The 27,123-nt window shown below is 49.0% G+C and overlaps 1 protein-coding gene across 2 annotated transcripts in view; it reads left to right on the top strand.

Moving 5' to 3' along the window:
* The window catches only part of SYT13 (synaptotagmin 13), a 62,941-nt gene extending 37,235 nt beyond the window's left edge, over nucleotides 1-25,706 (top strand). The window contains exons 3-6 of one of the 2 annotated variants that reach the window (XM_088452648.1): nucleotides 976-1,110; nucleotides 3,499-3,812; nucleotides 23,152-23,278; nucleotides 23,950-25,706. In XM_088452648.1, coding sequence (XP_088308774.1) covers nucleotides 976-1,110; nucleotides 3,499-3,812; nucleotides 23,152-23,278; nucleotides 23,950-24,257 — 884 coding nt within the window. In that variant the 3' untranslated portion in view covers nucleotides 24,258-25,706. Of the gene's footprint in view, nucleotides 1-975; nucleotides 1,111-3,498; nucleotides 3,813-23,136; nucleotides 23,279-23,949 lie in introns of both variants that reach the window. The other variant, XM_088452647.1, reaches the window with a different exon arrangement.
* The last annotated feature ends 1,417 nt before the right edge of the window (nucleotides 25,707-27,123 follow it).

Below are 27,123 nucleotides of genomic sequence, written 5' to 3'. Positions count from 1 at the left end.
AATGGTTGATAGCTATTTGCTCCCATACATTACCAGATATTCTTTCCAACCAGAGAACTAGTTGGATTGTTGGAAAGATCATCTTTAGGTGTATGGCCAACTCCAGAGTTGCAGAGCGTCATACGTAGGAGCAAATAGCTCCATGTGTTACGTGTCTGACTGCGGTACATGAGGATGCATGTTCAAGTCCCCTGCACTTCATGCTGAGCGATATGTGATTTAAACACAGAGGGGTTTACCTGAATGACAAAGTAGATATCAATCACACTATTACTTAGAGCTCACAAGTTAAGTTTATGACTATGGTATAGGAAGTTTGGTGTTCAAATCCCTTGCTTGGAGAGTTATTAAGTAGCTAGTTTACTTTAAACAAGTAAAAAAAAACATTGTTGTTCCTGAATCAGTTCTTAGGAGTACATAATGTTTTATGGCCAATGTTTTCTTTCGATGTCCCACCCCTAACTCTTTCTATCTGAGCAGGATGTAACAAGTATCACATATACTATGCAATACATCTAGCCCCTACCACATGCATACCAGAGTTTGGTATGCATGATATGCATACCAGAGTTTGGTGTGCATGGTATGCATACCAGAGTTTGGTATGCATACTCCTATGCATGATTTCTTATCGTCCGAGACAGCTCTTCCGATGTAGAGCTGACCCGACAAAGTACTGACTTTGGGTTTATGACTGTGCTGCTCCTGAGTATAGGGCACAAGCTCCAGAAAGTTACTCTGTCTGCAGCTTGATGCATATAATTCTAGGCACATCGTAGCCCCATAGTAGTCTACAGGGACTGCTGTGCCGGTGGTCTGCAGTGGTGGATATCTCTAATTTCTGCTGCACACCATTTTAATACATTTGGGGAAACATGTATTGCGATAAACCTATGAAAATGGCAGTTAATTGATACATACCGATGTCTGTATCTACCTGTCTGTTCTACTGAGTATTTTGGACATCATTAACAGATCAGTTTGTGAACGAGCCTCCATCTAATAATGAAGATATGGAAAAACTGAACAGTTCGCATCAGGTTCCGAAACTGCGCTACTCCCTGGGGTATGACCGCCAGACAGCGGAGCTGTGTGTATCTTTCCTTGAAGGTAAATCTCAGTAATAATCTCATGTGCATTACTTACTTATATGTACGTTAAGAAACATGAGAGATGGATGGATGTCTTTACACATAATTAATATCTAGTCATGCTTGCCAACATTTCATTCTTCCGGAGGAGAGATGGCGATGGCCACAGTGGGGGGGCTGGCAAATGGTGTCATTTGGTCCCTCTCCCCCTACATTGCTGGGCTGTGTATTGCGGTATCAAGCACAGGGGGGGGCGTCACTGATTAGGTGCTCCCACTCCCTGCACTTCTCCTCCCATTCCCCCTAGATTCATTTCACAACACTAAGGGCCTGATTCAGACACGGACGCTAAGCCGCGGATGCACGCTATGGACGATTGTCGCCCGTCTGCGCATGCGTCAAAATGCACACGCGCGAACCACTCATTGAGTCCGGGAATCGTGCGCTCGTAGTACACAGACTGGACGCTATTTTGAGTGACAGATAGCGCCGTTTGCGGGTGGTAACAGGGGAAGGTGCTTGTGAACGTGGGAGTGGTTCTGCGAACGCAGGCGTGTGTGGGCGTCAAAACAGCATCTTATGGGTGTGCATAATTAGCAAAGTAGCGTCATTGTACACGTCTCTTGGTTGTATTTCAGTCTGTTGTGATCGCAGTGCTTGCGGTGGGGTAGGGTCGACCTCAAGGGTTGCGTGCAGCTCCGATGGCTCTCGATGTTACTGATTAATCATACACTTCCTGGAGATGGCGTGTGTTAAGAAAGAAAAGTGGTCGTCTTTATACCGGCGTGCGTTTGGTCTGCCGTCGCTCTCTAAAACATAGAGGGCGTCCTTACACCAGACAGGGCGATCGTGGAATTTGCATACCTGGCCCCTTTTAGCTGCGAGAGAGCGCAGCTTAGCGTCCGGGTCTGAATCGCCCCCTGAATTTTTTGGGACTGGGATTAGTAGAGCGGAGATTGGAGGTAAGTCGCTGATATGTGTTCATCTAATTGGATCACATGATCACGCCCTTAGTGGTTTCTGCCTACGCTTGCGCACCCTTGTCCATCGGAATTTCACATATTCAGGCTTAAGAAGACACAAGTGAATGAAAAGCTTCTCTCTATGGACGGGTACAAGCTTGGTGCGTATGCGCAGTAAGTCCACCTGTATCTTACGCAGAATAAGCAGACATGCGACCAACTCGAACGTCACTGTTCATAGGCTCAAAGCGCGCTGATGGCCATATAGCTGCCAGGAAGCAGGAAATATCCTAACATTGGGCCTAGTTCATTACGGATCGCTATTGCGATTACGCACGCAGAAGGCCGATTGTTGCATACTTCACATGCACGAGTTAGCATTGCGATTGCTCTGCGATCACTCACGCAGATACAAACCCATCGCAGAAGAGGGACAGAGGCGTCGGCTTTGGGGGTGGTGACAAGGGGAGTGGTAAGAGAAACGCAGGCGTGTCTGTCCGTTTGAACGCCGTGGCATGGGCGTGCATAAATTAGCCACTGCGACGGCATACACAGCATGAGTGCTCACTGCGTGCGACGAGGTTATGCAATTTCTGAGTAAGATCAGACCTGTTGTATTTGTGCGTGAGGGGCCGATGTTACTCGACATTCCCGATGTATACGCACTGCTGCAACTTTGTATTACGGATGTGAGATAGCGGTAGTGGGCGTCTCTATGCTGGCTTTGGGCGTCTTTCTAATAGCTTTGCTATCGCAGTCATTACCATATTTTGGCAGCAGACCTGCGGGTGTAATTGCAGCTGAGATCGCAACAGCGATCCGTAATAAATCAGGACCACTGACCACCCCTATTATCTCAAGGAGTGTGGGCAAAGGAAGAGGGATTCTAGATGCGCGCCGTGCCCAAGACACGCTGAAAGTTTTTTTCAGGGCTTCGAAAACGGAGTGAATTGGTATAAAATATTTTTTTTAGTGCGAAAGTCTAAATTATTGGTGGTAGATTTACTAAAGTGAGAGTTTTTAGAAGTGAGTTTTAAAAGTGACGTTGCCCATAGCGACCAATCAGATTCTAGCTATCTTCTAGAAGGTGCTATTTAAATGTTAAGTAGAATCTGATTGGTTGCTATGGGCAACATCACTTTTAAAACTCACTTCTAAAAACTCTCACTTTAGTAAATTTACCCCTATATTTACCTTGCTGGTAGAATAGTACAATACGTTGTTTTATGTGCTCATATCTCATAATCAAATGTTTGTAGTAGACTGTATAAGGGATGAGAGAGGCCCCTACAGTTTTTCTCCAAGCAATATCTTTTACAGATCCTATCATAAGCATTGAAATATTTATCTGCCTCCAGGAGGGCTTCTCATTCTAGGGTGAGACCGCCCCTACAAGATGCTTGACGTGGACTGATGAGTGATCAAAGTTTATTTCTCTAATTAAGCTGTAGGTGTCACGCTGCTGGGTGAGGAGGACACTGGGAGCCACTGCTATGTCCTGGGCACACTAAATACTCACCATGGCCAGACGGAGGCGCAAACAGCGCTGACAAAGAGGACAGCGCACACGGTATGGGAGGAAGCTCTGTTGTTCCCCCTGCAGGAAGCGGATAGAGCCGAGGCCACGCTGACCCTCACTCTGCGAAACTGTGACCGCTTCTCCCGTCACCAGGTGGCTGGAGATATCACCCTGAGCCTGGCCAATGTTGGCATTCCTTTTGGCACAGCACGTTGGGTAGATCTCAGGGCTCCTGAAAAGGTGGGTACTAGATCATTGCTTACAGTAAATCACCCTTTTTTTGAGCACAAGTTCCAGGGGCAGGAACAGCAAAAATGTATAAAGGTAACATATAATGTAGCTCCAACAAGAGTTATAATATAAAATAAAGTATAATACATAGCAAAACTATGAAGCACCTGACAATGGGTATGACAAGTCACACAAATATAAAAATAGTCCACAAGAGGTTGACGTAGAAGGTACAGACATGAAACGGAGGGTAAGGAATGGCCTTGCAAGGGAATGGGCAATGCTAACAATATAAGCTATATATAGGAGCATATGAAAGGAGGTTGGGAGAGTCTGGTCAGGCAGGGAATGGGGGGCAGCACGGGAGAAGTCTGGTCAGTGAAGGTGAAATGTGGTCATGAGAGATGAGGCAAGATACAGCTCAGTGACCGATCTAAGGTGTTGTGAGAGAGAATATCCCATGTTAATGTCAGAGACGTATGTTGGCGAGGGCTTTGAGGATGGGCAGCCTGAATTGTATTCTGGAGGCTATGGGGAGCCAGTGTAGGGACTAGTGAAGTGGCAAGAGAGGAAGATCAGTCTTTAGAATGGTTGTACTCAAAAAGTGGGGCAGGGTGGACAATAGCGGAGGTAGATGGGTGTGGGGAAAGGCCAGATACGGGGAGGCTGAAGTAGTCAGGCAGTAGATAATGAGAGAGTAGATAGGGGTTTTGGTAACGTCTTGCGTTAGGGAAAGGTGTGTATTCTGGCAAAGTTCATAAAATGGAGGAGACATGTCAATGTGAGAGACTGAACTGAGAGCAGGGTCAATGACGACACCAAGGCATGGGGGAAATGGGGAGAGGTTGATGTCACCAATGGTGAGTAGTGATTAGTGACACTAGGAGGAAAGAAGATGATTAGCTCAGTTTGGACATGTTCAGCTGAGGTAACATTGGGATGGGGGAGAAACAGCTGTGGGATACTAATCTTAAATGGTGCTCCAACCAATTAGCTCTCTAACTGTCATGTGATTGAAAAATAACAGGAGCTGATTGGGTGGAGCACTGTTGCTGTGAGATAAAATTGTGAGCTATATATCAACAACCAATCAGCTCCAAACTATCATTTCAGTCTAACAGCCTGCAAAATGTAAGTTAGAAGCTGATTGGTTGGTGATATATATCTCACACTTTTATCTCACCTCAAGCTTTGATACATAGGCCCCCCAGTGGACTTGGAGAGAGATAAAGTACCAACCAATCAGCTGCCCTCACTTTACAGACTGTGTTTGAAAAATTACAGTTTGGAGCTGATTGGTTGGTACTTTAATTCTCTCCACTTTATCACTCTCCAAGGTTTGATACATCTCCCCCTGAGGAAGATAAGGGGGTGACAGATTTGTAAGTTGTCAGCACAGAGGTAATAGTGGCAGACAAAGCAGCACTTTAGTTTAGCAAGAGAAGAAGTAAAGAGAGAACAGCAGCAGGGCCAAGTACAGAGCTTTGCCAGACCCCAGCTGATAGAGTCTGGAGGCTGTGCCCGGTGTACAGACAATACAGGAGGATTTGCTTTCTTTCTGGGGCAGGGGGTGAATGGAATGAATCACAGGCAGGAAAATTAACGACTGAGACAATGGAGTTGACTTCATTGAGCTGAAAGACTTGCAGGATAAATAGGCTGGATTATAGGGCAATCACTGTGTACCGGGCACCTGCAAACTGTTCTCTCACCCTAAACCCCAGATAAGGCACATAGGGCCTGATTCAGACCCACTCGCGAGCGGCTGTCCGCTCGCAAGTGGGTCGATGGTCTGCACTGAGCATGCGCACGACGGAGGGAGCTCCGTCGTGCGCATGCGCCAGACACGACGAGCGAAGGACTTTCCTTCGCTCGTTGTGTCCGATCAAAGGGGGCGTGCTGTCAATGTTGATTGACAGCACGCCCCCTTTGGTGGGCGTGCCGGGGGCGTGCCTCCCTGACGGGGGCGTTCCCACGGGAACGCCTCCCGTCAGAAGCCGGCCCACTGACATCACTAGTGATGTCAGTGGGAGTGATTTTGGCTCTGATAGAGCCAAAATCACTCCGGAGCTTGCGGTTGAAAACCTCAACCGCAGGCTCCGGCTCGCAATTTCGATGGTCGCGATGGTCACGACCATCGCGGCCATCAAAAGGCACGCTCGTATAGCCTGTGGGTGGTGACCCACAGCTATACGAGCGTCCAGGAGGACGCTCCATGAAAATGGAGCCCGGCCTCATGCAGAGCGTGCGCTCTGCTCAGAGCGTACGGCTCTGAATGAGGGCCATAGCCAGAAAAGTGCTCTGAAGCGACCTGCAGGCTGAGGGATCATTGATCTCTGCACACGCACCTGCTGTCTGTGGTTAGTGACACGTGGTAACCGCAAGGCAAAGCAAAATGTTGATTTTATGGAATTTTGCTAAGAGGAGAAAATATCATGAAAGTGCTTGTCTGATTAAGCATAAAAAATGGGACTTCACTGGAAAAATAGGGACATGTGAGAATCCTAACACAGAGGTTCCCAAACTCGGTCCTTGAGGCACCCTAACAGTACAGGTTTTAAGGATAACAATGCTTGGCCACAGGTGACTAATACCCCTTTTACGCTTGGGTTATTGCAGGCATCAGCCGGGTTGCTGCTAGGTGTAAAAGGGTCCAGGGTTGGTTCTTGTGTCGAGTGACCCTGCAATCCACCCCGAGTGACTTGCAGGGTTTATTTAACATGGGAACGACCCGTGAAACCCTGCAGTGTAAGTGGGTAATCCGGGTCCCGTTTACTGCATGGGGTCTTCCGGGTTTTTTCGGCGCTTGTAGATGATGTCATCTCCAAGCAGTCGGAGAAGTGTTCCATTGCACCTATGTGCAGTGTGAACGCCACCGATCCGGGACTAACCTGGATCGGTGCCGCAGGGGAAAAGGAGTATTTACAGGGTCTGACCCGTTTTGGTACTGTGGCCGATTCAGAGCCGGACGTTCTGACAGAGCGCTCGCTCTGAATCATACTTGCCTACCCTCCCGATTTGGTCGGGAGTCTCTCGCTCCCAACCTCCCGGGAAGGCAGGTAATCCTCCCGGCCCCGGCGAAGTGTCCGCACTCCCCCGCGTAAAATCCCCGGCAGCAGGGGGGCCGGTGACGCAATTCGCGCTGAATCGCGTCATCGTGGCTCCGCCCCCGGCTGCACAATGCCATTAATCACGGCATTGTGAAGAGGGGGCGGAGCCACAATGACGCGATTGCGCTATCATGCCCCATGCTCCAGCCCTAACGCAACGTCATGTGCCGGGCCCCGCCCCCTTTGGCCGCGTCACGCCCCCAGCCCTGAAAGCCCGACAGCTCCCTCCCGGAAGGAGGGAGCTAAATGTCGGCAAGCCTGCTCTGAATCAGGCCCTGTGTTCCAAATCTCGGGTCAGATCTTGGACTTATGTGGAAAAACTGTATAAATTAGTGCCTCAGTCAATTTGATTTAACCATCTGTGCTCAGCCATGGATAGCCTTAAAACCTGGACTGTTATGGTGCATTGATGACCGAGTTTGGAAACTACTGCCCTAACCTTATACCCCATTTTGTTAATTCAATACCCAATTTAACCTCACAAAGGGCATGGTGTACTAAAGGGGAAAATTCGCTAAAATTCTCAAAAATGCAGTTTTCGGGGATTTACCGCATACCCCGATGGGTTACGCCATCTTCAGGTGTCGTTACCCAATAGAAGCCTATGGGCTTCATTTTCGGGACGCCTTTTCTGAGAGGGATCCAATCAGATCCCTCCCATCACCCCCCGTGGACTTACACGCATGCGTCTGACTATGCACAGACTAAGACGCCCACTTCCTGCATCTTTAGACGCTACAGCGCCTCTTTAGGTGCAACATCGAAACTTGCACCAGCGCCATGCTAGGTTCAGAATCTGCGTTAGAATCTGGCCGCCATCGTAGGCAATTAGGCTTCTAAGTTTACAATTATGCGACCCATAACCGCCACCCAGGAATGCCCAATACAATTCCCATATACCTCTGAGACCGTGCATCTCAATTGGTCCTGTGACTCTGTACGCTCACGCCGTGGGACGCATTTTCCGTGCGACTTTTTAGCAACTTGTGCGAGTGGCTCAGATGTTACTCGATGTTACCGATGTTATGGCTGGATTCCAAGGTATTACGGATGTGCGAGAGGGGAAGTGGGTGTCTGCATGCTGTCCGTGCGAGTGCTTTGCGATTGCAAGCTTTAGCATACTCTCGCAGCAGGCTTGTGTACGCGACTGCAACCGCGATCCTTGTTGAATCAGGCCCTTTATTTTTCACGTTTTCTCTGTAGTATGTGTTACCATGTAACACCATCGTATGGCTGGGATGACGAATGCTGTTCTGTGCTAAATGCCTACGGCACGCTGTGCGTAATGATCACGGATGAGGGAGAGCTGACAATTCCGTGCTGTAATGAAAATGGAATTCTATATAAACGAAAAACTCATGAAAAAATAATCTCATTTGATGCCGGCTATATATAGTATCTGACGTCACAACCCATCTGCTCACTCCAAGCACTGGCCCTGCTATTTCTATCCGTCCTGCTGTGCTGCCTGCAATCCATTCTGTAAATCTAGACACGGTTTGGTGAGTTCTGAAAGGAGAATAGTCCAAGGGATGCTTAACGCAGGGGACACACCAGAAAAATTAGGCTGCCATTAAATGTGGGTGGGATGAATTTCCCTTTCGAATCAAAGTGTTTTAGGGCCTTATTTATGACATTGGATGGGATAAAATCGCCAGGATTCGCAATGCGATATTTGAATACATTGCAAGGATGTATCAAATATCGTATGCGTGGGCAGAGCTTGCGAGGATGCTCTGTCCCTGCGAATCCTCTCCCCGCATTTCTCGGGGTATTTTTCACTAAATTTGTTTTCCTTTTTGTTTTTCGCATAATATACCTGACCTGCGCATGCAAGAACGAGACCTGCGTGTTAGCGTACAGTGCACCCAAGCTGCAGCATGATTGACATGCTGTGGTAGCTTGGGGTCGAGGAGGGGGTGCTGCTGGCCTGTGTTCCCAGAAACAGGGGGGTGTTATATTGGGGCCAATGCGGAGTTGAAGGCGAGTTCGTTTTACAGGCGTTTCTTGTGTGCCTTTGCGCTGCGCTCGCTCCGGGGACGTGTACAGAGACGCCCATCAGTGGCATCTCTAATCCACAGCTTGCGTACAAATACGTACCATTGGTAGCACATTGATCCTCTGGCACAGTGGCATATCTATAATGGTTGCAGCGTGTGCGGGGCACACGGGCCCCTGGGTCCAAGGGGGCCCCGCACCGCACACACTGCACCCATATTTTTTTTAAACTTACCTGTCCGTGGTCCCGGCTCGGGTGTCACTGCTGTTCAGAACACTGGCAAAATGGCCGCCGTGGCCATATTTCCGGTGTTCTGCCATGCGCAGTGGACTCCGGGCACTGGAGTGTACCCGCAGTCTACTGTGCGTGTGTGCAGAACATCGGAAAATGGCGGCCGTGGCCATTTTGCCGGTGTTCTGCGCATGCGCAGTAGACTTCGGACACACTCTAGTGCCCGGAGTCTACTAATGCTTTTGTAACACCCCCAATTTGGTGGGATGTCACTGAGTGGATCGTACCTGGTTTTCTTCTGGAACCTGCTTGGGCATGGATCAGTGCAGTTCCTCTTTCAGGCTCCTCCTATCTTAGCAGAGAGACAGGAGACCCCCAGAACCCAGCACAGTAATCACACACTTTGAAAATGAAGTTAGTTTTATTGTGCAGGAACACTTTGTCACACTGGTAGTGAATAAGTTTGGACATGCACGAATCATTCAATAACCATTACATACTAACTAGAATTGTCTTCAAACACTCATGAATGCATACTATAGTCATCACAGTAATATATTACAATACTTGCTTCTCGTTTACTAAATGATAAATAAGTACCTTAAAGTCAACTAACAAATAAACTTTCTATGCATGGCAATATGTCTCACACACAAGTGTTTCAGTATATAGCATTATTTGCAAATTATCACTATAGAGCACAATGGGCCTGATTCAGACCCACTCGCGAGCGGCTGTCCGCTCGCAAGTGGGTCGATGTTCTTCACTGAGCATGCGCACGACGGAGGGAGCTCCGTCGTGCGCATGCGCCAGACGCGACGAGCGAAGGAAAGTCCTTCGCTCGTTGTGTCTGATCAAAGGGGGCGTGCTGTCGATGTTGATTGACAGCACGCCCCCTTTGGTGGGCGTGCCGGGGGCATGCCTCCCTGACGGGGGCGTTCCCACGGGAACGCCTCCGTCAGAAGCCGGCCCACTGACATCACTAGTGATGTCAGTGGGAGTGATTTTGGCTCTGATAGAGCCAAAATCACTCCGGAGCTTGCGGTTGAAAACCTCAACCGCAGGCTCCGGCTCGCAGTTTCGATGGTCGCGATGGTCACGACCATCGCGGCCATCAAAATGCACGCTCGTATAGGCTGTGGGTGGTGACCCACAGCTATACGAGCGTCCAGGAGGACGCTCCATTTTTTTGGGGGGGCGGCCCTCATTCAGAGCGTGCGCTCTGCTCAGAGCGTACGGCTCTGAATGAGGGCCAATGTTCCTATTCGTCCTGTGCAGGCTGTCGTTGGTGCACATGTGGTATAAGGAGACTGAAGGAATTGTCATACACTGAGATGTAAGCACACTGTAATCCTCCTTACTTGAGAGAATGTTCAAGTGATACCATGTTGGCAATTTAACTTGTGAAATGTCAACTACACAGAGTGGTAATGGGGCAGTATGTCCATGTACTATAGGGGACCAATGCTATATCATCACTGAGTGCTGTCTTGTAACAAAGCAGAGTGCTGGGGTTCAGATCTCACCACAGATATGTTGCACTTCTTATTATAGATGGCTGGACTAGATCTATCTGGGCTGTCTATCACAGACTGGCGCTCACTGTGCCTCTCTCCTGGCTTACCCCAGGTACTAGCAGTGCAGCTCCCTAGTCTGTCCCTTTGCAAGGTGTCCCAGCTCAAAGCCTCCTCACTCAGCTGCTGATAGCTACAGACCACGTTCCTGCAGCTCTCTCACACTGCCCGGTCTCCTGCCTCCAGCCTCTATATCCTAGTTTCACTTTCAGCTCTGCACTAAGCACACACTGCCCGGTCTCCTGGGTCTAGAGTCCCTGCTTATTGCACTTCCAGAACATTCCCCAGCACTGGGCAGCATATAAAAGTCCAAGAATTTGGGGGTCCTTATGGGGTATCACACTTTGGTGGCTGGCCAGCCGCGTCAGTCGGCTGCCAGCCACCGGGGAGAGAGAAGGGGGCCCCGCACAGAGAGAGAAGGGGGCCCCTGCTCTGACACCCCTGTATTTGACTAACCCCCCCACCCACATTACCTATAATAAATGTTGATGGTCAATAACTCTGCATCCAAATCCTCACAGCATCCGCCGTCGGTAATCCAATGGGACGTGTGCGGAGTACAAAAATAATCGCTCAACTCCACAAACATCTGCATTGTGTCCACCTTTGAATCTGGGTCACTGTCAGGTTTATTTGGTACAGCTTGTAACACTTGCATATATAGCATTAAAAGCAGCTGGGAAATGACTGGCGGTGCAGCCGATGCGCGGCAATGAAGGGACCTACAGCCAGCGTCATTATCAGCAGTACTGATAATGAGTCAGACTGACTGATTTCACAGTACTCTGCTGCCGGCCGCGGGTTGTGATGAAGAAGGAGCCGGTGGTCCAGCGGGAGGAGAAACCCCCCTACTGACGGACTGATCTCTACATTGCTGCGATCTAACTCATCAAAGGGGGAGTTGCTGCACAGAGGGCCTGATTCAGCAAGGAACGCACGCTAGCAGACGCACGCACCCGGCCGCTGCGGGAATATGCTAATCAATGCATACGCACGGAGACCACAGCACAAGATGCAGACGCCCAGCCCCATATTACACCACCCATCTCCCTTTACTCACAGCCTGATCAGCACGCAAGATAGCGTACACATCGGTAACATCGAGAACCATCAACCACATTTGCATAATAGTGGTTGACCAGACCTAGCGCAGGATCTTGGCAACTTCCTGTGTGCACGGAGTCTCATCATTGCGTGCGGCACAGCAGTGGCTAATTTATGCACACCCCTAAACCGGCATCCCAACGCAGAGGCACGCCTGCGTTCACCCGACCACCCTCCGTCACCACCCACAAACAGCACTTCCTGTCAATCAATATCGGAAGGGGTCTGCGTGCATGCTGCGTGTACTCTGCGTACACTTACCCGACCGCACTGGCTAGTTTGCGCACGTGCTGTGCGATGCATAAGCATGTGCTGTACAAAACTATTGGCCAAGTGCATGCGTTCTCTTCTGTGCGTTGCTTGCTGAATCAGGCCCAGGGGGCCTGATTCAGAGCTGGACGCTCTGAAAGAGCGCTCGCTCTGAATCAGGGCGTTTTTCTGTTTTTTTTTGTGCAGCCTCCGGGCTGCTCGCATAGCTATGGGTGACCACCCACAGCTGTTGTGAGCGGCCAGGTGATGGTCGCAATGGTCTCGACCATCGCAACCATCAGGGCTTGCGACGAGACCCTTGTGGTAGGGTCTCGTTCCCGCAAGCCCCAGTGAGCTTTCGGCTCTATTAGAGCCGGAAGCTCACCCACTGACATCACTCGTGATGTCAGTGAGGCCGCCCCCAAACGGCAGGCGTTCATTCGGGAACGCCTCCGTTTGGCAATCCAGCCCCCCGGCCCACCTCCAAAACGGGGCCAGCTGTCAATCAAAATTGACAGCTGCCCCCTTTTGGTGCGAGACCCGGAGCGACGGAGCGCCCGTCGCTAGCCGGGTCTTGCGCATGCGCACGTTGGAGCCGACCCGTCGCTAGCCGGGTCTTGCGCATGCGCACGTCGGAGCGTGCACATGTGCAGTGGCCAAACATCGACCCGCTCGCGAGCGCATAGCGCTTGCGAGCAGGTCTGAATCAGGCCCAGAGTTCGATGTAGAGATGGCCATTGATGGTTCAACAGTGGCACTAAACCATTGATGGTCTGCATCTCTCACTAGCCACCGCTGCTGGGGTCACGGTGGGCCGTGGGCCAATCAGAATAAGGGACTCAGCGGGCCCCCTGAGCTCCATGCCGACAGAAATTTAAAAAAGCATTGGGTACGGGTTTGCCAAAGATGGCAGTGAACCATTGGATTTCTGCCATCGATGGCAAAACCATCAACCATCAGTAGTAACCCATCGATGTTTGTTAACTATCGATGGTCAATGCCATCCTTAGTTCAGAGATGGCTTTGGTGAGGTGATAGTCAGGAGGTAATAGATGCGGGACCCCAAAGCATATTTTTGCACCTAGGCCCAGCGCTGGCTAGTTCAGCCACTGATTAAAAACATACCACCCATCATCCCATTTTTGCTGGGACAGACCCGTTTTTGGGCACTGCCCCACCGTCCCGCGATGGGGATAAGGTTGAGAGGGAGCTCTCTTATCACTGCTTACTGCAGAGATGAAGGGGAACGTGCTACCCATTTGAAGGTTCGGGGGTTCCACACAGACGGCCCGAAATTACCAGTTTGCCTATTACTGACTATTGAGTGAAAAAGGTTAAAAGCCTCCGATATGTAACATGCGGTCGCTTTGTGATTAGCAGTTATGTCAGGGCAGCTATGATAGACAGAGTGTGTAATAAAGGCTGCATACAGTCACCGGTTACTGAACCCAGATCTCAGGCTGCCTCCCCATAGCTGCATGCCCTAGTTTAGAACAGAGATGTCTGCCTGCGTCATAAAGGACTCTGGAGGAATCGGCTGGTGCAGAGCATCCCTGATTCACTTGTACACGGAAGGGGGGGGGGGGGGTTCCTGTCACTATTTATAGTTACTGCTCACATGCTGTCACTGCCATCCCCAGGTCCCTCCCCAATTTATATATCCTGGTGTCAGAGATTTTGCAGATAGGATGTAACATCCTGCATTCCAATGCCGAGCTCACCTGTATTTATCCACATTGCAGCTAATCTGAGCAGGGAAACAAAATGATAGATATTGTTCCATAAAGATGTTTAGAATTATTCCTGCACGGCCTGGATGCAAGAATCAGGCGTAAGCGGGAGGCGGGGGGGGGGGGGGAGAGGAATATTGCGTCATTACTGATCACTCTACATACGTGTATCATTCCCACAAGCAGAGCGCACATTAATCTTTATGTACGGCTCCCAATTGTAAAGTGCAATGAAGCCTGCTACTGTATATAAATATTAATGATGCTAATATAATTATTTGTCCAATCACACATATATTTTTACTCATCATCCTCCCTACTTGTACTTGCCTATTCTCTCGGGATGGTGGGGAGACTCCTGAATTTTGGAGCACTCTCCCGGACTCCCTAGAGAGAACACCAGCCTCTTGGATCCGTACGCTTCCCCAGTGAAGACCGTAGTCCCTGGGCTTGATGGCTGCACCCCGCCCTCCTGTTCACGGAGTTCAGAGAGTTTTTGCTACTGGGCGTAAGGGAAAATCCCTAAAAATGTGTATGGCGCATGCACACAGGTGTAGCTGTGATTCAGGCATACGGTATCAATAATGTCTTGGAAAAGTTCCTGGGCGGTGACTGGGAAGTGGCTATTATCAGGGCTGCCATCAGAAATTCTGGGGCCTGGTACTAACAAAATAGGCAGGGCCCACCCCCACTGGTTATAGGGCAGAGCTGGGCGGAGCTGTGGATAATGTGGGTGGAGCTATATCAGGGGTGTTGCCTCAACTGGTGCGTAAACCAGGAATGGCTAGGTATGGGGATGGGGGGTGGCACAAGGGGGGGGCACTGGGCTGGGAAGTGTGGACTGGGGTGGCAAAGGGCATGGAAGGCTGGTTGGGGGGGCAAAGGGAGGTAGGAGAGGGGCAGAGAAGAGAAGCACGCTGGCTGGACATGGTGGGGGCACGCAGGGAAGGCTGGCTGGACTGGGGCAGGGAAGACAGGCTAGCTGGCTGGATTAGGAGGGGGCGCAGGGAAGACTGCCTGGACTGGGAGATGGTCAGGGAAAGCTGGCTGGTTGGGGTGCAGGGAAGGCTGGCTGGACAAGAGAGGGGGGCACAGGGCAGGGTCAGCAGACCTGCTTTCTTCATTGTTCTCCTGTCCTGAGAGAGATGGGGCCCGGCTGGCAGCGGCAAGGAATGCACCGGGCGGCAGGCAGGGAGAAAGAAAGCGCATCAGCGCTGTGGCATTCAATTGAGGACTGGAGCCGGCCGTGAGCATCAGCGGCGCTGCAGTATTTGAACTATGGAGCCGTCCACGAGCCAATCACTGCTCGTGGAACGGCAGTCAATCATGAGCAGACGCTCCAGATTGGCTGATCAGGAGCTGCTGCTGGTGATTGGCTGCCGTTCCGTGAGCCAATCACAGCTCGCGGCCGGCTCCAGTTCATAGTTGAAATGCCCCAGCGCTGATGCTTTCTCCCTGCCTGCTACCGCCCGGTGCATTCCTCGCCGCTGTCAGCCATGCCCCCTCCCTCTCCGGGCCCAGTAGAGGAGTCCCGGCAGTCCCCCCCCCCTGATGGCGGCCCTGGCTATTATGACGGATGGAGATGGTCCATCTTATGGGCGTGTAATGGGCGTGTAATGGGCGTGTCACTGAAGTGTTTACATACTCAGGCACTTCCTCATTCACATTGGAAGCCATACTCAGGGCCTTATTTCACAACTCGCTAAAGGGGTTATGTCCTCCTTTCAATGTTTAACAAACAACAGTAATATAATAAATATAATATAATATATCACTGCATCGCTCTCGAGAGCAATACAGCCCCTATTGCTGGCAATGGGTACCCGGCAGCAGCACCCATTCCGGCTTCAGCAAAGCCTTCCACGCACGGCCAAGTCCCCGCTGGTTTAGACAGTCATGTACACGTGCAGACAGTGGAGCCAGCAGCTGAGCGGAGTGCGCCGTTGACTAGGGGGACGACGCTGTTCCTCGCCGAAGCGGTAAGTATATCAGTAGCATATTCATTTTAGGGGTGAGCGGGTTCGGATTTCTGAAATCCGAACCCCCCCGAGCCCCCCCGATCCGAGTCCGATCCGAGTCAGGCTCGACTTTTCCCGCCTGACTCGGATTCTGAAATCGAGGCAAAACGTCATCTTCCCGCCTTCCGAGTCTCGCGGGCTTTGGATCCTATATAAGGTACCCACGTCGGCGCCATTTTCTCACTCGGCTTTGGACAGTGAAGAGGGAGGGTGGGAGTTAGGGCTGTGTAGTGTAGTGTAGTGTAGTGCTGCTGTTGTCCACTACTTCAAAGTCCATAGGGGCTGGCTGTGTTGTGCTGTGCTGCTGTTGTTAATAGGGGCTGTGTCCACTACTTCAAAGTCCATAGGGGCTGGCTGGACTGTGTTGTGCAGTCAGTTCTCCATAGGGGCTGTGTCCACTCCAAAGTCCTGTGCAGTGTCCCAGTCCTAAAGAGGTGCTGTAGTGTTGTCCAGGGGGTGCTCTGTCCATCAGGGGTGCTCCCCCCAAGTGCTAAAAATATAATATATTTTCTGTGTTTGTGAATTGTGTGCGCAGTAGCCGCACGTGCATCAACAAAGTAGTGCCAAGCGTGCGCCTGTGTCATAAGTAAAGGGCCGGCTGGCTTGACCGTTAAAGGGTGCTGTAACCCCCGAAAGTACACTCCAGTCCAAACCAAAAAAAAATTATTTTCTGTGTTTGTGAATTGTGTGCGCAGTAGCCGCACGTGCATCAACAAAGTAGTGCCAAACGTGCGCCTGTGTCATAAGTAAAGGGCCGACTGGCTTGACCGTTAAGGGTGCTGTAACCCCCAAAAGTACACTCCAGTCCAAACCAAAAAAAAAATTATTTTCTGTGTTTGTGAATTGTGTGCGCAGTAGCCGCACGTGCATCAACAAAGTAGTGCCAAGCGTGCGCCTGTGTCATAAGTAAAGGGCCGGCTGGCTTGACCGTTAAGGGTGCTGTAACCCCAGAAAGTACACTCCAGTCCAAACCAAAAAAAAAATTATTTTCTGTGTTTGTGAATTGTGTGCGCAGTAGCCGCACGTGCATCAACAAAGTAGTGCCAAGCGTGCGCCTGTGTCATAAGTAAAGGGCCGGCTGGCTTGACCGTTAAAGGGTGCTGTAACCCCCAAAGTACACTCCAGTCCAAACCAAAAAAAAAATTATTTTCTGTGTTTGTGAATTGTGTGCGCAGTAGCCGCACGTGCATCAACAAAGTAGTGCCAAGCGTGCGCCTGTGTCATAAGTAAAGGGCCGGCTGGCTTGACCGTTAAAGGGTGCTGTAACCCCGAAAGTACACTCCAGTCCAAACCAAAAAAAAATTATTTTCTGTGTTTGTGAATTGTGTGCGCAGTAGCCGCACGTGCATCAACAAAGTAGTGCCAAGCGTGCGCCTGTGTCATAAGTAAAGGGCCGGCTGGCTTGACCGTTAAAGGGTGCTGTAACCCCCGAAAGTACACTCCAGTCCAAACCAAAAAAAAATTATTTTCTGTGTTTGTGAATTGTGTGCGCAGTAGCCGCACGTGCATCAACAAAGTAGTGCCAAGCGTGCGCCTGTGTCATAAGTAAAGGGCCGGCTGGCTTGACCGTTAAGGGTGCTGTAACCCCCGAAAGTACACTCCAGTCCAAACCAAAAAAAAATAATTTTCTGTGTTTGTGAATTGTGTGCGCAGTAGCCGCACGTGCATCAACAAAGTAGTGCCAAGCGTGCGCCTGTGTCATAAGTAAAGGGCCGGCTGGCTTGACCGTTAAAGGGTGCTGTAACCCCGAAAGTACACTCCAGTCCAAACCAAAAAAAAATTATTTTCTGTGTTTGTGAATTGTGTGCGCAGTAGCCGCACGTGCATCAACAAAGTAGTGCCAAGCGTGCGCCTGTGTCATAAGTAAAGGGCCGGCTGGCTTGACCGTTAAAGGGTGCTGTAACCCCCGAAAGTACACTCCAGTCCAAACCAAAAAAAAATTATTTTCTGTGTTTGTGAATTGTGTGCGCAGTAGCCGCACGTGCATCAACAAAGTAGTGCCAAGCGTGCGCCTGTGTCATAAGTAAAGGGCCGGCTGGCTTGACCGTTAAGGGTGCTGTAACCCCCGAAAGTACACTCCAGTCCAAACCAAAAAAAAATTATTTTCTGTGTTTGTGAATTGTGTGCGCAGTAGCCGCACGTGCATCAACAAAGTAGTGCCAAGCGTGCGCCTGTGTCATAAGTAAAGGGCCGGCTGGCTTGACCGTTAAAGGGTGCTGTAACCCCCGAAAGTACACTCCAGTCCAAACCAAAAAAAAATTATTTTCTGTGTTTGTGAATTGTGTGCGCAGTAGCCGCACGTGCATCAACAAAGTAGTGCCAAGCGTGCGCCTGTGTCATAAGTAAAGGGCCGGCTGGCTTGACCGTTAAAGGGTGCTGTAACCCCCGAAAGTACACTCCAGTCCAAACCAAAAAAAAATTATTTTCTGTGTTTGTGAATTGTGTGCGCAGTAGCCGCACGTGCATCAACAAAGTAGTGCCAAGCGTGCGCCTGTGTCATAAGTAAAGGGCCGACTGGCTTGACCGTTAAGGGTGCTGTAACCTCCGAAAGTACACTCCAGTCCAAACCAAAAAAAAAATTATTTTCTGTGTTTGTGAATTGTGTGCGCAGTAGCCGCACGTGCATCAACAAAGTAGTGCCAAGCGTGCGCCTGTGTCATAAGTAAAGGGCCGGCTGGCTTGACCGTTAAGGGTGCTGTAACCCCCGAAAGTACACTCCAGTCCAAACCAAAAAAAAAATTATTTTCTGTGTTTAGCCGCACGTATATATCAAATCGATATAACATAAATGGAGGACCAAACTTTCTCCGATAAAAATAAAATAGAGAAAGATCAAGAACCACTTCCTCCTAGTGCTGAAGCTGCTGCCACTAGTCATGACATAGACGATAACATGCCATCAACGTCGTCTGCCAAGGCCGATGCCCAATGTCATAGTAGAGGGCACATACAATCCCAAATGGCAAAGTTCAGGAAAATGACCTTGAAAAAGACATTTAAATCAGCTGAAGAGAAACGTAAACTTGCCAATATGCCATTTACGACACGGAGTGGCAAGGAACGGCTAAGGTCGATCCCTAGTATGTTCATGACTAGTGGTTCAGCTTCACATGACGATGGAAGCCCTCCTCCCACTAAAAAAATCAAAAGAGTTAAGCTGGCAAAAGCACAGCGAAGAACTGTGCTTTCTAAGAAGATATCACAAATCCCCAAGGAGAGTCCAAGTGTGGTGGTGGTTGCGATGCCTGACCTTCCCAGCACTGGACGGGAAGAGGTGGCTCTTTCCACCATTTGCACGCCCCCTGCAAGTGCTGAAAGGAGCACCCACAGTCCACTTGCTGATATGCAAATTGAAGATGTCACTGTTGAAGTACAACAGGATGAGGATACTGGTGTAGCTGGCGCTGAGGAGGAAGTTGGCGAGGAGGATTCTGATGGTGATGTGGTTTGTTTAAATCAGGCTCCGGGGGAGACAGTTGTTGTCCGTGGGATGAAAAAGCCCATCACGGTCATGCCTGGGCAGAAGACCAAACATTCCACCTCTTTGGTCTGGCAATATTTCTATCCAAATCCGGACAACAACTGTCTTGCCATATGTACCATATGTAAAGGTGAAATAAGTAGGGGTAGGGACGTCAACCACCTAGGAACATCCTCCCTTATACGGCACCTGCAGCGCGTTCATAAAAAGTTACTGTCAAGTTCAGAAACTTTGGCTAAGACCGTAAGCAGTCCAGGGACACCTAAATCCCGTTTTCCTGTTGTATCCAAGCGCCTGCAAACCACACCGTCAACTCCCTCCTCGTCAATTTCCTCCTTAGTCAGGATCGGAAGTAGTCCTGCAGGCCATGTCACTGGCATGACTGACTCTCCTATCCGGGATTCCTCTGGAGGATCCTGCATTGCTACGCCTACTGCTGCCGCTGCTGCTGTTGCTGCTGCTGGGAGTCGTTCATCATCCCAGAGAGGAAGTAGGAACACCACTACTTTTACTAAACAATTGACCCTCCAACAGTCCTTAGCGAGGAGGATGAAGTACGACAGCAGTCATCCTGAAGCAAAACGTATAACTGAGGCCTTGACTGCTATGTTGGTGTTAGACGTGCGTCCGGTATCCGCCATTAGTGCAGTGGGATTTAGACAATTGATGGAGGTAGTGTGTCCCCGGTTCCAAATCCCGTCTAGATTCCACTTCACTAGGCAGGCGATACCGAGACTGTACAGAAACGTCAGAAAAAGTGTCCTCAGTGTCCTGAAAAATGCCGTTGTACGCAATGTCCACTTAACCACGGACATGTGGACAAGTGGAACAGGGCAGACTAAGGACTATATGACTGTGACAGCCCACTGGGTAGATGTATCACCTTACGCAGCAACAGCAGCAGCGTCACCAGTAGCAGCATCTCAGAAATGCCAGCTCGTTACAAGGCAGGCTACGCTGTGTATCACCGGTTTCAGTAAGAGGCACACCGCCGACAACCTCTTAGAGAAACTGAGGGAAATCATCGCCCAGTGGCTTACCCCACTTAGACTCTCCTGGGGATTTGTGATATCTGACAACGCCACCAATATTGTGCGGGCATTACATCTGGGCAAATTCCAGCACGTCCCATGTTTTGCTCACACAATAAACTTGGTGGTGCAGAATTTTCTGAAAAGCGACAGGGGCGTGCAGGAGACGCTTTGGGTGGCCCGAAAAATTTCTGGCCACTTTCGCCATTCAGCGACTGCGTGCCGAAGACTGGAGCGCCAGCAAACACTCTTGAACCTACCCCGCCATCACCTGAAGCAAGAGGTTGTGACGCGGTGGAACTCAACCCTCTATATGCTTCAGAGGATGGAGGAGCAGCAAAAGGCCATACAAGCCTATACATCCACCTATGACATAGGCAAAGGAGGGGGTATGCACCTGACTCAAGCGCAGTGGAGAATGATTTCCGTGTTGTGCAAGGTTCTCCAGCCCTTCGAACTTGCCACACGTGAAGTCAGTTCAGACACTGCCAGCTTGAGTCAGGTCATTCCCCTCATCAGGCTTTTGCAGAAGCAGCTGGAGAAAGTGAAGGAGGAGCTAAGACGGAGCGATTCCGCTCGGCATGTGGGACTTGTGGATGAAGCCCTTCATTCGCTTTGCCAGGATTCCAGGGTGGTCAATCTGTTGAAATCAGACCACTACGTTTTGGCCACCGTGCTCGATCCTAGGTTTAAAGCCTATGTGGTGTCTCTCTTTCCGGCCGACACAAGCCTGCAGAGGTGCAAAGACCTGCTGGTGAACACACTGTCAGCTGAAGCGGAACGTGACACGTCAACGGCTCCTTCTTCATTTTCTCCTGCAACTGGGGCTGCCAGGAAAAAACTTAGGTATCCTAAGCAACCCGCTGGCGGTGATGCAGGGCAGGCAGGACCAAGTTTGGGCATTTGGTCCGGACTGAAGGACCTGGCAACAATTTCTGACATGTCTACTGTCACTGCATATGATACTGTCACCATTGACAGAATGGTGGAGGATTACATCGGTTACAGCATCCAAGTAGGCATGGCAGACAGTCCATACCTGTACTGGCAGGAAAAAGAGGCAATTTGGAGGCCCCTGTACAAACTGGCTCTATTTTACCTGAGTTGCCCCCCCTCCAGTGTGTACTCCGAAAGAGTGTTTAGTGCAGCCGGGAACCTTGTCAGCGAAAGGCGTAGGAGGTTGCTTCCACAGAATGTGGAGAAGATGATGTTCATCAAAATGAATTATCAGCTCTTCCAGGGAGACCAGCCTCCAGAAGGTACAGAGGGACCTGTGGTGGTGGATTCAAGTGGGGACGAGTTAATACTTTGTGAGGATGAGGATGTACACACTGAAGAGGGTGAGGAATCGGTGGATGAGGAGGATGAGGTTGACATCTTGCCTCCATAGAGCCAGTTTGTGCAGGGACACATTAATTGCCAGCTTGTTTTGTGGGGGCCCAAACGAACCAATCATTTCAGCCACAGTTGTGTGGCAGACCCTGGCGCTGAAATGATTGGTTTGTTAAAGTGTGCATGTCCTGTTTATACAACATAAGGGTGGGTGGGAGGGCCCAAGGACAATTCCATCTTGCACCTCTTTTTTTTCTTTGCATTATGTACAGTTTGGGGCCTAGTTTTTCAAACTGCCATCCTGTCTGCCACTGCAGTTTCACGCCTAGATGGGTCACGTGTTTGTGCCGCCCACTCGTGTCGCTTAGCATAGTCATCCAGCTACCTCGGTGCAACGTTTTGGACATAAAAACACTATTGTGAGGTGTGAGGTGTTCAGAATAGACTGGAAATGAGTGGAAATTAAGGTTATTGAGGTTAATAATAGCATAGGAGCAGAAAAACCTACAAATTCTGTGATTTTAGCTGTTTTTATGCTTTTTTTAAAAAAAATACAGATCCAAAACACAAAACCCAGAACCCAAAACACGGAAGGGTGGTTTTGGCAAAACCAATCCAGATCCAAAACACGAAGAAAGATCCAGATCCAAAACCAAAACACAAAACACGAAAAGTGGCCGGTGCACACCCCTAATTCATTTGTATCACTGTGATACAAAACAAAATATGCCACTGGCGTTTAGGTTCATTATTAAATGGGGTCCTCAGATGGAAAATCTGCACCTGTCATAGGACTGGTAGAGCCCCCGTTTCCAGGAACGCAGCCCAACACCGCCCCATCCCCAAAACGGTCGCAGAGTGTCAATTGGGCTACAGCTCAGGGGGCACTGCGAACATGATCGTAGGAACCGTTCTGCACATGCACAGAACAGGTCATGCGCGGATATGTACGTAAACCATCGGGTTTACAGTATTTATATATGTGAAACACGGCCTATAAAGAGCACTTGTGGCCTATACGCAATTGAATGCAGCTTATTCATGTACTGTCTGGAAACCACGGACACTGCTGAGGCCCTGTATGATTAATCGTCCTGAAGAACCGGTTCCTAATGCATTAACACACTACGTTCTCGTGAATATAAATTCAGTCTATAAAATGTCCGCCTCCGTCGTATGTAGGTTTAGCAACTTTATAAAGAAAACAGGCAAAATATTTGATGTATTTGTGAGTTATATCGTTATAAACAATTTACCAAAATGACTTAAAAACTTTAAAAGGGTCCTTTTAAAATAATTTTGGTGTTTTTTTTTCACTAGAAAATGTTTTTTTTTTATGACAAAAACATTTAATCGAGAACAACAATATAAAAATTTCAAAAATAGATTACCAATAGTAGGGTTTTTTTTTTTTGCAGTAATATTCAGTGATAAACTGGCCAAGACCAGGTTGTAATTAACTTACGAGAGTTAGTTTTATTGTTCACAGGACGCAGACTCCACGGCTGAGGTCCTCCTATCCATGAGTTATCTCCCAGCTGCTAATCGTCTCATCGTGGTCTTGATCAAAGCCAGAAATATACATTCTGATGGAAGAAATGATCTTCTGGGGAAAGGTATGTTTTCTACAGGGGCCTAACTAGAAATTAGTGGGAGCTATGGAAATGTTTTTGAAGAGGCCATGAACTCAATCACTCCTTGCCCTAAAGTATCCATTTTCGGTCATTTTCCTGCAATAAATTTATCTCTACCCTCATAGTTAATATTTTTAATGCCTGCTTATCATGGTCATGTAGCTCTGTGCAGCGCTGGCATTAGCCACTTTTGAGTTGGAGATCCTGGCAATACTGGGTGGAGTGAAATGGAGGAAGAACATTGGAACATGGATATCACATCAGCACCTCAGTCATTATTGTATCATTGGAAGACCAAACATCACAGGAGTTTTAACTGTGAGACGCTATAACAACCCAGGACCCATGGGCTTCCTAGTCGTCCATGAGACCTGCTTGGACATCTCTTCTGGGTCTACAATCTGCGGGGTCCTCTTGCTGATAGACAGGTGGCATTTATGGGGGCTAACCTGGCACTTTTGCTAAAGAAAGCAAACCTGGAACTCTTACTAAAACCATTAATTGGACTTAATACGGCCCTCGCTGTCTTTTGCAGTGATAATGGGGACCAGGTTTTAAATTTGGCAAATAATGACAGTTACACGTCCTTTGTGTGCAGTATATTGTATGTGTGCACTATACAGTATGTATTAATACTTGTGTCCTTTTGGTAGATCTCTACGTGAAAGTCACGCTCCGGCACCAGGCACAGAGGCTCAAGAAGAAACAAAGCAAACGGGCAAAACACAAAATTAACCCAGTTTGGAATGAGATGATCATGTTCGAGGTGCCACCAGAGCTACTGCGAGATGTCGGCATGCAGATAGAGATGCTGTATCAAGAGCCGACTGGGGGCCCAGGTCACGTTCTAGGTTCATGCTACCTGGGGTCTGATCGGACTGGTTCAGGAAAGAGTCATTGGCAAGAAATGATCAATAATTCCAGGAGGCAAACAGCAATGTGGCACCACTTGCTCCCATGAGATGCGCCAATGTCTTTGTGTGCAACATCAGAGCACACCTGGACCAGTTTATGTCACGGTCATCCGCTAAGAGCACTGTCAGTTATTTATGGATCCTCGGAGCACATTACTAAAGAAAAAAAAAAAAGTTCCATCAGGAAACGAGAGAACATATGTCATAAAACTTCAGATGGAGACAGAGAAACCAGCTGGAGTTAGAGTCAGATGGTCCACAGCGACTGGCAACCAAGAAGTTGGCTACAAATTCCAGAAGTCATCAGTATTTTGTCCACAGACAACTTTAAGGCAGTTAGAGAAGACTAAAGATGATCACGGGTTTCAGCTGGGGAACAGTCCATCTTCTCCAGCCTGGACCTGTCAGACAACACTAATGGGCTACTCCAGTTTCTCACGTGTATGTTGGACACAAACGGGTCAATCCAATTATGCACGAAGGTCTGCGAGCTGCCGTTGCCACGGCATGAAAATGCCGGCAAAGGCACCTGAACTCGCACACATTGCAGCCCGCTCCGAGCTCAAAATTGCACAATTTTTTGCTCTGAGCCCTTTCGGGCTGTTAGCACTTTTGTACGAGTTCAGGCTGCCGTAAAGTGCAGCTGTTGCCGCAATGACTCGCATCTGCGAGATTATCGCGGCTAATTGGATTGAGCCCGGCTGCAAGATTAACTGCGTTATTGCTAAAGCAGGTATCTATCTGCAGTGGCAAACGCAGGATTTTGAGGGGGTTTCCAAATGCTTGATTTTAGAGTGAGTGTGGCCAGTCCATGAAAGAGATAATTACAGGTAGCACTTAACCTGCTTAATATGCGTCATACAGAGTGTATTGTGTGTCATAATTCCAGCATATATAGGATCACAGTAAGCCATTAGATGTGGCAGTAGGGCCATCCAGCCTGAGCTGAATGTATTTATGTCAGATGTGGGCACCATTCCAGAGCATGGGAGCAAGTCCGGGAGTCTGGGGACGCAGCAGAAGAACCTAGCACTGCCCTGGACATATATGTACATATTGATCTCCTTATGTACTGAATAGTGTATTATACAGTATTAATAATTAACCCTATTGATGTTCTATAGCGCGTGTTCTCAAACTCGGTCCTCAGGACCCCACACAGTGCATGTTTTCCAGGTCTCCTCACATAATCGCAAGTAACGTAATTAGCCCCACCTGTGAATCTTTTAATATGTATTAGCCAGTAATGAACACACCTGTGCACCTGTTGGTTGACCTGGAAAACGTGACCTGTGTGGGGTCCTGAGGACCGAGTTTGAGAACCACTTGTTTATAGCAATGCACCCCTAACAGTGCATGTTTTCCGGATCTCCTAGTTGGTGCACAGGTGTATTTAATACTGGCTGACGCATGTTAAAAGATCAACAGGTGGTGCTAATAATTTCATTTGTGACACTGAGAAGAACATGCAGCACTAGTAAAATTCTATTATATTACGATTTCTATTGTGGTTATGGTGTGGGCTGGGAAGGGGGGCTTCCAGGCAACCAGAACCCCCCCCCCACCCCGCTGCGTTTGCCTATGATGTGGGTGTCCTTGTGGCTTTGACCACTGTTTTTCTGTCCGCAGCTATCATCATCAGTATCGGCTTTTGCACCCACATCATGCAAATAATCTATCTGAAACAGGCGTCCCACCTCCGTGCCTCGAACACGCACCTTAATCAGGCTACATACCCACCTCTCTCCCATGATATGGATCTGTTCTGTGTTGTCCGCACAGTAACCACCCAGAAACGCTCATCTCACAGGCGGAGAGAAGTGGCCACACATGGAGCAACCTTTCCGCTCGTGTCCTCCGTTATAGAGTGTATGCACAGTGCAGTGCACGCAGTCTGCCGATAAACGCAGGATGGGCCTGGATTTAGACTTGCACTGACTCAGAAATAGGCCCCCTTGCAGTACTTCAGCATCGGCCAACTGCGTGCATATCGGCAGTGCGTGCATATCGGCAGTGCGTGCAGTAAGCGCGCACCTCTAAATCAAGCGCTCAGAGTTATCAGCTCGATTTATCCATGTCCCCTGGGCGATCCCAGTTATGGGGCTAATGGTTTAATTTTTATCAGAAAGTCCAGTCACAAATCTAATTACTGGGTGCACAAAAAAAACCCCATTGTCTGAATATGAATTTTAAGGGGTATAAATGGTCACTTCTGATGTCACTTTGTTATTTTTGTACCGCGCACGTACTGTACTTTAAAAGCGTGAGACAAATTTTATTTACAGCTAGACTTCCGTGAACTGATTTACAGCTCCAAAACCCTGACAGTTATAGAAACGCTGACCAATTGTTTAGTTCAATCCCTCATACTTATCTTTTCTCACCAAACGCAGCGGTCTGTCTGCAGGGCTGACATCGCGGTCATGTGTAGCCTCCGTTTACCTAATGTTCTTACCTGTCATCTGCTCTGTCCTATTCTACTTTAGTGATGGTCCTTGGACTAAAATAAAACTAAACATTAACGGTCAAATTTCTGATTAAAATATCAGGTATGGAATCTATTGACCAGAATGCGCTTGGCATAAGGAATTTTCCAGATTTCCTAGTCATCGTTTGTAGCAAACTTAGGGGTCTAGTTACTAAGCAGTGTTAGGAGACAGTGAAAAGTGATAAGGTGCCAGCCAATCAGCTCCCAACTGTCATTTTTCAAACACAGCCTGTGAGATGACAGTTGGGAGCTAATTGGCTGGTACCTTATCACTTTCTTACCACTTTTCTCCTAACACTGCTTAGTAAATAGACCCCTTAAGATGGGTTCACACTATGCGATTCTCAGCCTGGGGCGGCTATATCTGTCAGATAGGGCAGAAAAATTGTGTATGCAGTACCAGGCCCCAATGGCCCAAAACCCGT

Source organism: Taudactylus pleione, unplaced genomic scaffold (assembly GCF_031769625.1).
Source record: "Taudactylus pleione unplaced genomic scaffold, aTauple2 ptg000555l, whole genome shotgun sequence".
Lineage (NCBI taxonomy): Eukaryota > Metazoa > Chordata > Amphibia > Anura > Myobatrachidae > Taudactylus > Taudactylus pleione.
Note: the sequence above shows the minus strand (reverse complement) of the source record. Positions and strands in the feature narration are given on the sequence as shown.